Source organism: Ahaetulla prasina, chromosome 3 (assembly GCF_028640845.1).
Source record: "Ahaetulla prasina isolate Xishuangbanna chromosome 3, ASM2864084v1, whole genome shotgun sequence".
Taxonomy (NCBI): Eukaryota; Metazoa; Chordata; class Lepidosauria; order Squamata; family Colubridae; genus Ahaetulla; species Ahaetulla prasina.
In genome coordinates, this window is record NC_080541.1 from 9661580 (window position 1) to 9674329 (window position 12750).

At 43.2% G+C, this 12750-nt stretch overlaps 1 protein-coding gene across 1 annotated transcript in view; it reads left to right on the forward strand.

Annotated features, from left to right (window-relative positions):
- The window catches only part of COL22A1 (collagen type XXII alpha 1 chain), a 316045-nt gene that overhangs the window by 228599 nt on the left and 74696 nt on the right, over positions 1-12750 (forward strand). Inside the window, exons 39-40 of the mRNA XM_058177405.1 lie at positions 3667-3771; positions 9379-9423. Of these exons, the coding sequence (XP_058033388.1) occupies positions 3667-3771; positions 9379-9423 (150 nt within the window). The remainder of the gene's footprint in view (positions 1-3666; positions 3772-9378; positions 9424-12750) is intronic.

Sequence of the window (12750 nt, forward strand, 5' to 3'; positions counted from 1 at the left end):
TAGGTAAAATGAGGACCCAGATTGTTGGGGGGGCAATAAGTTGACTTTGTAAAAATATACAAATAGAATGAGACTATTGCCTTATACACTGTAAGCCGCCCTGAGTCTTCGGAGAAGGGCGGGGTATAAATGTAAACAACAAAAAAAGTAAAGCAAGTTACCTGTACGCTCTTTTATCTCCTCTATCTGATGTTGTGCATGTCAAATATTGTCCTGTACTAGCTGAGCAGAAGTAAGCAGGGTAGCAATTAGTACTCCTCAGACAGTTTTATTAGCTGAGCCTTAGCAGATAATGCTAGAGCTATCAGTTGTAAATTAGACAGAGAAAGCTCTACGGGGAAGGTACTTCTTCTTGTAGTTTCTAGCGGTGGTTTAAACACAGCCAAGAAAAGAGTGTCTGATAGTCTAAAGCCAAAGAAGTCTACAATATCCAGGCTGAGGGTTGTAATCCAAACAACAAGGAATAAGGAAAAATCAAGGATGTGAAGCCAAAGGAATGCAGGTCTAACATTGCAACCAGAGGCGGTTTCAGCCGGTTCGTACCATTTCGGGTGAACCGGTAGTGGCGACCTGCGGGTAGGCGCAATCCCGTCCTATATCGCTGTATTTTGACGCTGCACGCATGTGTGGATGGTGTGTGCAAGCAAGTGGCAACCTGCAGGCAGGCGCAATCCCGTCCTATATCGCTGTGTTTTGACGCTGCACGCATGTGTGGATGGTGTGTGCAAGCAAATTGCTGCATTGTTTGATGCACACTCACATTTCCGGAGCTGGGCGAACCAGTTGCTAGAGTATGTGAAGCCCCCTCTGATTGCAACTAGAGGAAAGGAGTTTGAACCATTGTATAATTAGAGCACTTGGTGCCGAAAAGGGAGCGCATGTGTGTGCGTCTGGGCCGCAATCCCGAAGAGGAGCAGCCCAGGGCGCATGGGCGTGCCCAAAAATGAACTTCCGGTTTCAGCTACTCAAGTTCTGGTTTCAACCAGCTACTCTTCCGGGTTTCTGGCGCGCATGCACACACGAAAATCAGCTGGGCAGCACGCATGCTCACGAAGGAAAATGGAAGACCAGGTCTTCTAGTTTCCAGCACTGCCGCATGCAAAAAGGCACCAGCTGGAACTTCTGAATGCTCTTCAAAGGTAGCCTCATGTAGTGTGGGAGGTATCTAAGGCAAAAGATCTCCCAGTCCAGAATGGATGCATTTCTGCCCAGTATGAACCTGTGAAAAAGCCCCTCTAGTCATTGCTGCCAACTGTTCTTTGAGCAAAAGCCAACTTCGAACTAAGGAGAAATTTCCTGCCAGTTAGAACAATTAATCAGTGGAACAACTTGCCTGCAGAAGTTGTGAATGCTCCAATACTGGAAGTTTTTAAGAAGAGATTAGATAACCATTTGTCTGAAGTGGTGTAGGGTTTCCTGCCTAAGAAGGGGGTTGGACTAGAACAGGGGTCTCCAACCTAGTCCCTTTTAAAACTTGTGGACTTCAATTCCCAGAGTCCCTCAGCCAGCAAAATTGGCTGAGGAACTCTGGGAGTTGAAGTCCACAAGTCTTAAAGTGACCAAGGTTGGAGACCCCTGCTCTAAAGGAGGTATGCCAATGTTGGTTGCTTAGCCCTCCTTAGCTAGCCATGTGTTTTAGGGCCTCCAGGTTCCTAAGTTGAAGATTCAACTCCTTATTCTCCAAATTGGCAATCATCATCTTCAATCATTGGGTCTCAGTCATCATTCCCGGGACGCTCATAGCGTACTTGCTACCTAACTTACAGGTTGAGACTCTGCCTCTTCAGCTTCAGAATCAGAGAAATCTATGATATATACTTTTCCTTTTGCTAGCCTTTATATGGACAGTCCAAATGTCTGCAGTAAAAGAAGGATTTAGCATTTCTGTTTACAAGACCTGAAATTGAGTGCTGTTGTGATATTGGTTCCTCCAAAACCACGGACTTCTGCAAGGGTGACAAAGGAGAACAAATGATGACAGCCTTCATATTTGTGCCAGACATTGCGATCTGATTTTATAATAGTTCCATTTGTGATGATATCATCATTACACAGGCAAAATCACTGGTTTTGGCCAATCTCAAAGGTGGTTTTTCAAGAGGCAACTGGACTTTCTTGTTTTTCTTTGAATATATTTTACTTCTCATCCAAGACACTTCAAAATCCAAAAAAAATCCAAGAAAAAAAAAAGAAAAATCCAAGAAACTTGATTGCAGAAAATATGACTTCTGCAACAGAGTTGTTAATGCTTGGAACTCATTACCTGACTCCATAGTCTCTACTCAAAATCCCAAAATCTTCAACCAAAAACTGTCTACTATTGAACTCACCCCATTCCTCAGAGGGCTATAAGGGGCGTGCATAAGAGCACAAAAGTGCCTACCGTTCCTGTACTATTGTTCCCTTCACTATATCAAATTAATATAGTTAATGCATATTTTTTTACATACATACATATATATATATATATATATATATATATATATATATATATATATATATATATTCTTCAAGATATGTTGTTTTATTTATGACAATGTTTGTGTATACTGTTGTGACAAAAAGAAATAAAAAAAAAGCTTCTTCAGCTCTGACAAGATAGTGCAGAAAAATTGCAGGCTACAGGAACCAAGATAAACCTCCAAGTGCTTCAACGACCCTCTAAAAGAACACAAATGACTAGCTTAGTCAAGGAATATAAATCCTTCCATTCCCCACAATCCAGTCAGAGCTGAAAAAGCTTCTTGGATGAGTAGCGAAACATCTTTCTGGAAAAACCAGAAAGTCCAGTTGCCCCCTGAAAAAACACCTTTGGGACAACCATGACCTGGATGACTGAGAATCTCCATGGTTTTGGCCACTATTTTTGCATTACTTCTGTGCCGTTATCCTCAAAGGCACATAGAGGGTAGACAAGAGTTAGTACATATCCAAATCATCCAGGTCAGTTTTGTGATATTATACCAATGAGATATTTCACACCTAGAGGGGAAAAGGGGAAATTATACTATAACACAAAATAAAAGTTTGTTAAAGATAACTTAATAGCAACAGCACTTAGACTTATATACCACTTCACAGTGCTTTCACAGCCCTCTCTAAGCAGGTTACAGAATCAGCATCTTGCCCCCAACAATCTGGGCCCTCATTTTACCCACCTCAGAAGGATGGAAGGCTGAGTCAACCTTGTGCCAGTGGGAATCGAACTGACAAACTGCTGGCAGCCAGCAGTCAGCAAAAGTAGCCTGCAGTACTATATGCTAACCACTGGGCTACCACAGTTCATTTTTACTAGCCTTTTCCATATCCTACATTCACCTCATTGATGGTCACTTGGTTTCATTATTTCTTTGTCATGCAGGTAAGATAATGGATGGATAAACCGAATAAATTCCATGCTCGCTGGTACAATGAGGCTATAAAAAGTCCATGTGATGTAAATAAATATTTGCAATCCAAATACTGAAGTGCTTATTTTGATTTCCACAAAGTTTTTAGGAGAAAGTTCTAGAATTGTTTTCTTGGCTTCTTTCAGGTGATGAACAATCCAGAGCCCTTCCCAGTCTGAGTGAAAACCCTTGGTGTTGATTAATGAAATCAATAGAAGATACTGCCTGCCTCATAGCTTGTCCTAATTGTCATCTATTCACATTGTCTCTTCTGCAGGGAGAACCTGGTAAGGAAGGAAAACCAGGCCCACCTGGGCCTACAGGTGAAGCAGGAGCTGTTGGAGAACCTGGATTACCTGGAAAGGGTCGAGATGGAGAGAGGGTAAATTTAATTCCTAAACTTGTACAAGCAGATACTTACTGTATTTTTTAGAGTATAAGACACACCTTAGCTTTTGGGGACGAAAATAAGAAAAAAGCTGATTGGCAGGTGGATCGGCCTCCCGGAATACCCCCAATCAGCTGTTCCCAGAGGTGAATTTTAGCAACAGGTTCCTTGGTTGTGAGCTCTGTGCCTGGTTTTTTTTTTTTTTTTTTGCTTTTTTTTCTGCCTCTGAAACTTCTAAAACTCCATTTCAGAAAAAAAAATTCTGCCTCTGAAAGCCTCCAAAACAGCTTCAGAAAAAAAGCCTCTGAAGCTCTCTTCGGGGGCTTTTTTTCTGAAGCTCTTTTTGGAGGCTTTTTTTTTTTAAGCTCTGTTTGGAAGCTTTTTTTTCTGAAGCTCTTTTTGGAGGCTTTTTTTTTGAAGCTCTGTTTGGAAGCTTTTTTTTCTGAAGCTCTGTTTGGAGGCTTTTTTCATGAAACTTCTTTTCTGATGCTTTTTTCAGCCTCTGAAACCTCCGTTTGAGAAGCTGGGCGAGGCTCTATTCGGAATATGATACACCCAGATTTTCACCCTCTTTTTTTTTTGGGAAAAGGTGCATCTTATACTCCGAAAAAATACGGTATTTAAGAAAACTCTTGAGAATCCCTTGGATTGCAAGGAATTCAAATCAGTCAATCCTACGAGAAATCAACTCTGCCCTTTGGAAGGACAGATGCTGAAGTTGAATTAGGTTCTTTGGCCACCTAATGAGAAGAGAGGACTCATTGGAAAAGAACCTGATGTCGAGAAAGAGGGAAGGCAAAAGGAGGAGGAGATGGCAGAGGATGAGATGGTTAAATAGTATCATTGACACAATGAATATTTTTTTTTTATTTGCATTTATATCCCGCCCTTCTCCGAAGACTCAGGGCGGCTTACACTATGTCAAGCAATAGTCTTCATCCATTTGTATATTATATACAAAGTCAACTTAATTGCCCCCAACAATCTGGGTCCTTATTTTACCTACCTTATAAAGGATGGAAGGCTGAGTCAACCTTGGGCCTGGTGGGACTTGAACCTGCAGTAATTGTAAGCAGCTGCTGTTAATAACAGACTGCATGAATATGAATTTGTGCAGACTCCAGGAGAAAGTGGAGAATGGAGGCGGGGGGAGGGGTCTGGCATGCCGTGGGCTGTGGGGTTGGAAAGAGTCAGGGACAACTTAGTAACTGATCAACAAAAACTTCTCAGTTTTGGAATGATCTGATTAAACCAATTTTCTCATTTTGTGAGTTATAATTCTATTCCACAGTATTCTCTACTACAGGGGTAGTTAACCTTTTTATACCTACCACCCACTTTTGTATCTCTGTTAGTAGTAACATTTTCTAACCGCCCACCAGTTCCACAGTAATGCGCCGTGTATCATTGTCTACGCATGCCTCTCGCGCATCGTGGATTGGATTGGGTTGGGAGCGCTGGCTACCAGCTCTGCTTGTCTGTTACAGCTGGGTGGTGTGGGGGGAGATGCGCGAGCTATTCTGGGAAAAGGCTCTTTTGTTTGCGGTCGCACTATAGCGCCATTTAGTTTCACTTACGTAGTGTGAACTAAACTTATGCGTGGGCGATACAAATAGTATATTTTAGGAAATTTAAATTGTCACGGGGAATTTTATGAAAACCTAATGAAAATATTTTTAAATAATGCTATGAATTTTTTTAAAAAAGTCAATTAAATTAAAAAAAAAGGAAAGTGCTTCAGTAATTGACAAAACCCCTACTGCCCACCATGAAAGCTAGACCGCCCACTAGTGGGCGGTAGGAACCAGGTTGACTACCACTGCTCTACTACTTTGTCATTGGTCTACCTGAACTATTTTTTAAAAAATTTGCATTTTCAGCTGTCATCCCTTCTCCTATGAACTGTTGCCCAGAAACACAATAGCAGGAAAAAGCATATTAAAAAGGCTATGTCAGAAATGCTGCTACTATTATTCATTCCTGTCAAGTTTTAATTTGATTGGGTTGCATGTATCCTCCTGCATCCTGGCAACCATTAGAGGAAAGAAAGTGAAATTGGAAGAACAATAGGTTGGAACAAATTATGAAATTAAAGACAAAAGCACAACATTTGTGAACTCCTGCAAACACAATTAGGCAAGCTTCTCTGTAATTCAATGGTTGTTTTTGCCAATGATTTAGTGATTGACGTAGCTGCTTTTTGTGGGTTCATGAACTACAGTGAATCATCAACGAACTAGTGGTGGTTGCTACCGGTTCACCCTGGATCAGGCAAACCAGTAGCGGCGGTGGCGGGAGGCTCCGCCCACCCACCCGGAGGCTTCTGTGCATGCGCAGAAGCGTCATGCACGCACACACGCGCATGAGCAAACTGGTAGCAAGCTAAATTGAAACCCACTATTGCAACGAACCCAATAAGCAGGGTTTGTAGAAGTGTTATGCCATAACCTACACACACACATGCACACAAAACCCTAAATAAAGTTAAAACTAGAATAGAATAGAATAGAATAGAATAGAATAGAATAGAATAGAATATGGAACAGAATAGAATAGAATAGAATAGTATATAAAATAGAATAGAACAGAACAGAACAGAACAGAACAGAATAGAATAGAATATGGAACAGAATAGAATAGAATAGAATAGAATAGAATAGAATAGAATAGAATAGAATAGAATAGAATAGAATTTTCTATTGGCCAAGTGTGATTGGACACACAAGGAATTTGTCTTGGTGCATATGCTCTCAGTGTACATAAAAGAAAAGATACCTTCATCAAGGTACAACATTTATAACACAAATGACGGTCAATATATCAATATAAATCATAAGGATTGCCAGCAACAAAGTTACAGTCATACAGTCATAAGTGGAAAGAGACTGGTGATGGGAACGATGAGAAGATTAATAGTAGTGCAGATTTAGTAAATAGTTTGACAGTGTTGAGGGAATTATTTGTTTAGCAGAGTGATGGCCTTCGGGAAAAAAACTGTTCTTGTGTCTAGTTGTTCTGATGTGCAGTGCTCTATAGCGTCGTTTTGAGGGTAGGAGTTGAAACAGTTTATGTCCAGGATGCGAGGGGTCTGTAAATATATTCACGGCCCTCTTCTTGATTTGTGCAGTATACAGGTCCTCAATGGAAGGCAGGTTGGTAGCAATTATTTTTTCTGTAGTTCTAATTATCCTCTGAAGTCTGTGTCTTTCTTGTTGGGTTGCAGAACCGAACTAAGTGAGATATGTGCGAACAGAGCCAATGTGTAAATTTGAAAGAAGAAAATTTATTAAGCACCCCATACAATTGACTCCAAAGAGGAGCTAATTATTGGAAGACTGCAGATGAAATATTGACTAGGCTTTTAGGAAACAAACAATATTTATTCATTTATTTAATGTATATGCCACCGATTTCACTCTAAAAAGAGGATAGCGGAGGAGATTAAAGGAATTTGACGGACACATAGGAAAGGAAAGTACTGTCAATTGGTCTCCCTCTAAAAGAGGACATATAAATTACTTCCTCAAACTTAAAGGGCCCTATTACATTCTGTTCAGTTCGAAAAAGAAATTACTGATTACTTGGTACACAAAGTATCATCATTTCACTCCAAATGTCAGAAAAGAGGAGGAAATCCTATTCCAACTGTGATCTATTCAAACATTTCCACCCTTACATTTTTTGCTGCATGGTTTAAAGCTGAATGCTTCCTGATTGGGTTTTAAAAAAAAAAGAATATCAGTGCTGCAAAAAGCTTCAAGATTTTCTGTTTCTTGTATATCATGGCTGGGATGAGATAACCCAATATGTTGGTTGGCGAACATGGCTTGAGTTTGTGGGTTTGAAGGCCATTGTCTTTGTATCAGTGGTGGGTTTCAATTTTTTTTTACTACCGGTTCCAGTGGTGGGATTCAGCCAGTTCGCACCACTTCGGGAGAACCGGTTGTTAACTTTCTGAGCAGTTTGGTGAACTGGTTGTTGGAAGAAATCATTAAGGCAGAGAACCGGTTGTTAAATTATTTTAATCCCACCACTGACCGGTTCTGTGGGCATGGCTTGATGGGTGTGGCAGGGGAAGGATACTGTAAAATCTCCATTCCCTCCCCCACTCCAGGGGAAGGTTACTGCAAATCCCCATTTCCTCCCGATCAGCTGGGACTTGGGAGGCAGAGAATAGATGGGGGCAAGGCCAGTCAGAATTTTTACTACCGGTTCTCTGAACTACTCAGAATCTTCGCTACCGGTTCTCCAGAACTGGTCAGAACCTGATGAAGCCCACCTCTGCTTTGTATGTTAAATGAACTGGACCATCAAATCAAGCAGCTAAAGCACCAATTTCCTTTGGGAATTCTGTGCCATGTTTTCTGAACATAGTAACAAAGTGAATCTCAATGAAATGGAAATGGGAGTGCTATATGCAAGTGGTGGGTTTCAAATTTTTTTACTACTGGTTCTGTGGGCGTGGCTTGATAGGTGTGGCTTTGCTTGGTGGGCATGGCTTGGTGGGTGTGGCAGGGGAAGGATACTGTAAAATCTCCATTCCCACCCCACTCCAGGTGAAGGATACTGCAAAATTCCCATTCCCTCCTGATCAGCTGGGACTCGGGAGGCAGAGAATAGATGGGGGCGGGGCCAGTCAGAGGTGGTATTTACCGGTTCTCCAAACTACTCTAAATTTCTGCTACCGGTTCTCCAGAACTGGTCAGAACCTGCTGAAACCCACCTCTGCTATATGCTACTAAATGCTTGTTGCATTTTAAAAGGTTGCATTAATTTATGTAATTTTGCTATAGGCATAAATACATCAAATTGAATGTAAATATAAATGGCCCATCAAGATTGCTTTGAGTAACTTGTTTATTATTTCAGGATAGAATTTCCAAACAAAAATGTTATCCATTGCATCCTATTAAATTAAGGGTTTCCTTGTAACAACCAAGATTAAGGGGTTATGATTTGTTCTCTGTAAATGGATTCAGGGTGGGCTTCAGATCCTTTAGCAATGGATTCACTGCCCTGTTGCTGGGTGGGCGTGGGCATGGTGGGCGTGGCCTAGTCAGCTGCCTGCACCACGGCTGGGGGGACAGGACATTTTTCACCCTCCCCAGGCCCTGGAGGTTTTCCTTGAGCCTCCAGGAGAGCAAAAACAGCTTCTCCTGGGGTCCGGAGGCCCTCCGGAGGCCAGAAACAGACCTGGTAGGGACATTTTTTGCCCTCAGAACCTCTGGTAGGCCCATTTTTTGCCCTCCCAGACTCTCTATGCAGTCCCTATATTTATTTGGAATGATGAACGGGCTGCGTGGAGATTCCTGGGAGGGGTGGGGTGGGGTGGTTAGGAAGGGTGGGATGGGGTGAGTGTGGCCAGCCAGGGGTAGCATTTGGGGGTTCACTGAACTCCGGCGATCCTTGGCTAGAGGATCGCCCGAACCCTGCCAAACCCTGAGGAGCTCACCCCTGAATGGGTTCCTCACATGCGTATTCTTGAGAGCCAACAGATTCAGGGCTGGAATTCACGTTTTCAGAGGTCTAATAAATGGATGCCTTTGGCTTTCCAGTTGGGAAGATCGTGTTAACTTCTTTTATATCTGTGTGTCTTTCTAGGGTGAAAGAGGTCCACCAGGTTTACCTGGATCCTTTGGGCCTAAGGTGAGTACCTGCTTTGCCACTCTATGATAAACTGAGGTGCATTTCCTGCTTGCAGACAAACAGGGCTGGCCAGACATTATTTCAGGAGGACAGAAATGAAAGATGTCATCTATTGCCCCCACCTTGCTCAGATATGCTCTCTATCCAAAGTCTCTCAATCAGATGTAATGAGTTCCCACCTCTGCTGGTTGTAAGAATGCTGTTCAGTCCATGTCTGGTCACTTTTGGGTTTCTGGCCATGGAATCTTGTTTTATGTTTAGCAGAGGAACCGCAACGATGGCAACAACCCCTTCATCGCTTTTTTTTCCCTTCCTTCCTTCCTTCCTTCCTTCCTTCCTTCCTTCCTTCCTTCCTTCCTTCCTTCCTCCCTCCCTCCCTCCCTCCCTCCCTCCCTCCTGTCGTGTCCCACTCCTCCGCTGACGGCCGGGTCAGGGAAATCTGAATCAGGCGTGCCTCTGCAGCTCTGCCAAAGTCCTAGCAAAGTCCTCAGGGCAGACAGGAGACCAGAAAGTGACTTCAGCAAGATATGTTTAGACTTTGCCTGACTCAGAGAATGCCAGAAAGCAGATCCTTTATATAGGCCATGGGGTGTGGCTCCATGACTCAGCACTTATCCAGGCCTGCCCCTCCCTTCCTTCTGTTGCCTCCGCCTATCAAGTCTTCTGACGCGAGGGTCACTCCAGTCTGCAGCTGTTGGCAATTGACCTCCCTCAGGCTCACATGCTGTGGAGGAGGGGGAGGGGTCTAGTTGCTCCGTTTGCCTGGGTATGGAGCCAGAGCTGGGGGCTGGAGGTACTTCTTCCTCCTCAGCCTGTCTGGGCATGGAGCCAGGGCTGGGGCCGGGAGGCATACTAGGACATTCCTCCGTGTTCGGAAGCAGATAAGAAGGCCCCGGCTGTGGTGAGATCGGACGAGACACAACACTTCCCTCCCTCCCTCCCTCCCTCTCTCCTTCCCTCCCTTCCAGGAGTGGGCTTCAAAAATTTTAGCATGAGATTCTCTGCCTGGTTGCTGGGTGGGTGTGGCCATGGTGGGCGTGGCCTAGTCAGCCGCCTGCACCATGGCAGGGAGGTGTTTTGGCCCTCCCCAGGCTCCGGAGACATTCCTCGAGCCTCTGGGAGGGCGCAAATGGCCTCCCCAGGCTCTGGAGGCCGAACTTCCAGCAGGCCCATTTTTCACCCTCTCTGAGCCTCCGCGCACACCCTGCACTTACCTGCATCCAAAACAGGCTGCGTGGGGACTCCTGGCAGTGGCGGGGTGGGCGGGGCCAGCCAGGAGTGGGATTTGTGGGTTCTCCAAACTGCACAGAATCTTAGCTAGAGGTTCTCCCGAACCCCTGCGAACCCCCAGCAGCCCACCCCTGCTCCTTTCCTTCCTTTTCCCTTCCTAAGCCAAGCAACAGGAAATGCTATGAAACTGTTGCCCTATTTTCCCCCCACCACTTTTCAAAAGACCTTCCCATAGAAGGGAAGGGACTTGGACCTTTGTTTTCTGGCACAGCTGTGTGTGTGTGAGTGAGTAAGGCAAGGGAATCCATTGATCACAGACTTTGATCATGAGGGTACAAGAGTATAGTGACCAGACGTCCCGCTTTTGGCGGGACAGTCCCGCTTTTTAATAATTTGTCCCGCGTCCCGCAGCAATTCCAAAAAGTCCCGATTTTTTTTTTGTTTCACTCCCATTCTGAAAATGGGAGGCGGCAATGCAAGAGGAGGAGGAGGAGAAGGGGGAGTGGCAGAGAAGGGGGCGCGAGAGGGAGGAGAGACGCCGCTTGACTTCACCCGAGAGGAAGAGAAGAGCCGAGAGGAGAGCCGAGCCTGCCTGGAAGAGCGGAGAAGCAGCAGTCGCTCCTCCTCCTTCAGGCAGATGCGCAGCCACCCCGCCCCATCAATGGTGTCCCGCTTTGCCATAGCTGAAATCTGGTCACTTTATAGAAGAGAGCTGGCCATCATTGCAGCAAACTAGAGCAAGGGTCTGCAGCCTTGGCCACTTTAAGACTTGTAGACTTCAACTCCCAGAATTCCTCAGCCAGCTTTGCTGGCTGAGGAACTCTGGGAGTTGAAGTCCACAAATCTGAAAGTGGCCAAGGTTGGAGACCCCTTTACTAGAGGAAGGGATTGAAATCTGGAAAACGGATTTTTAAAATCAGCTACATTTTTCAACCATTTACAAAGGCAAGAGATGAGATCTGATAGATGCAACGCAAAAGCTCTGATATTGTAGTAGGGGGCAGCATTTAACATAGCCGCTGTAAAACAATTGGGGGCTGCTAATGAAATGTCAGTTTTATCTTTTTGAACTGGAACTGATTTTTAATCGAAAACCATTTCTAGTTTGTCGGTGCAAATATTGATTGAAAGGTGAAGGGCCCTGTCACAGAGATGAAAATGAATTATGCACAGATTTGAATTTTTTTTTCTGAATGACTTAGCTTGGGTTCCACTCTATTTCAAGTGAGTGTTTACCTCGAGAAGTAATAAGTGCAATTTGTTTTAAAACATTAAAAAGAATAATATAAATCATCCTTTGTGATAAATTTTCAATTACATTATATACAGCTAAAAAAATCCAGCATTTCCACAACTGTTAAATATATGTGTTACATAAGTTCATTAGGTTTCAAATTTCAGTGTAGTTATACCCATATATTACAAGTTTCCTCAAACCTATTTTTTTCCTGCTAAATTCTGCAGTAGTTTAGAAATTAAAAAGAAAGAAAGAAACAAGGAAATAATGCTGATGATAAATTCTATCTTTTCTGTCCAGTAAGGAATTTATTTGCAAAAATGTAAGTTTAAAGAGACATTCATGTAAAATGCATGAATGTATACATCTTTATATTCCCACAACTCTTTGTAAAAATGAAAATATAGGAATAAGATGGAATTACTTTAAAATTGGAAAGACAAAGCACAATAAAAATCACCTTAATCATATCTAGCTATCCCTACTTCTATTTCTGTATTATTTATTTACTTACTTACCTTTTTTTTTTTTGCATTTATATCCCACCCTTCTCCGAAGACTCAGGGCGGCTTACACTATGTCAAGCAATAGTCTTCATTCATTTGTATATTATATACAAAGTCAACTTATTGCCCCCAACAATCTGGGTCCTCATTTTACCTACCTTATAAAGGATGGAAGGCTGAGTCAACTCTGGGCCTGGTGGGACTTGAACCTGCAGTAATTGCAAGCAGCTGCTGTTAATAACAGACTGCATTAGTCTGTTGAGCCACCAGAGGCCCCGTAAATAAGTACTTACTTACTTACAGTATTTACTTACTTATCCCCTAACATATAACAGGATGAATTTCATATCCAAA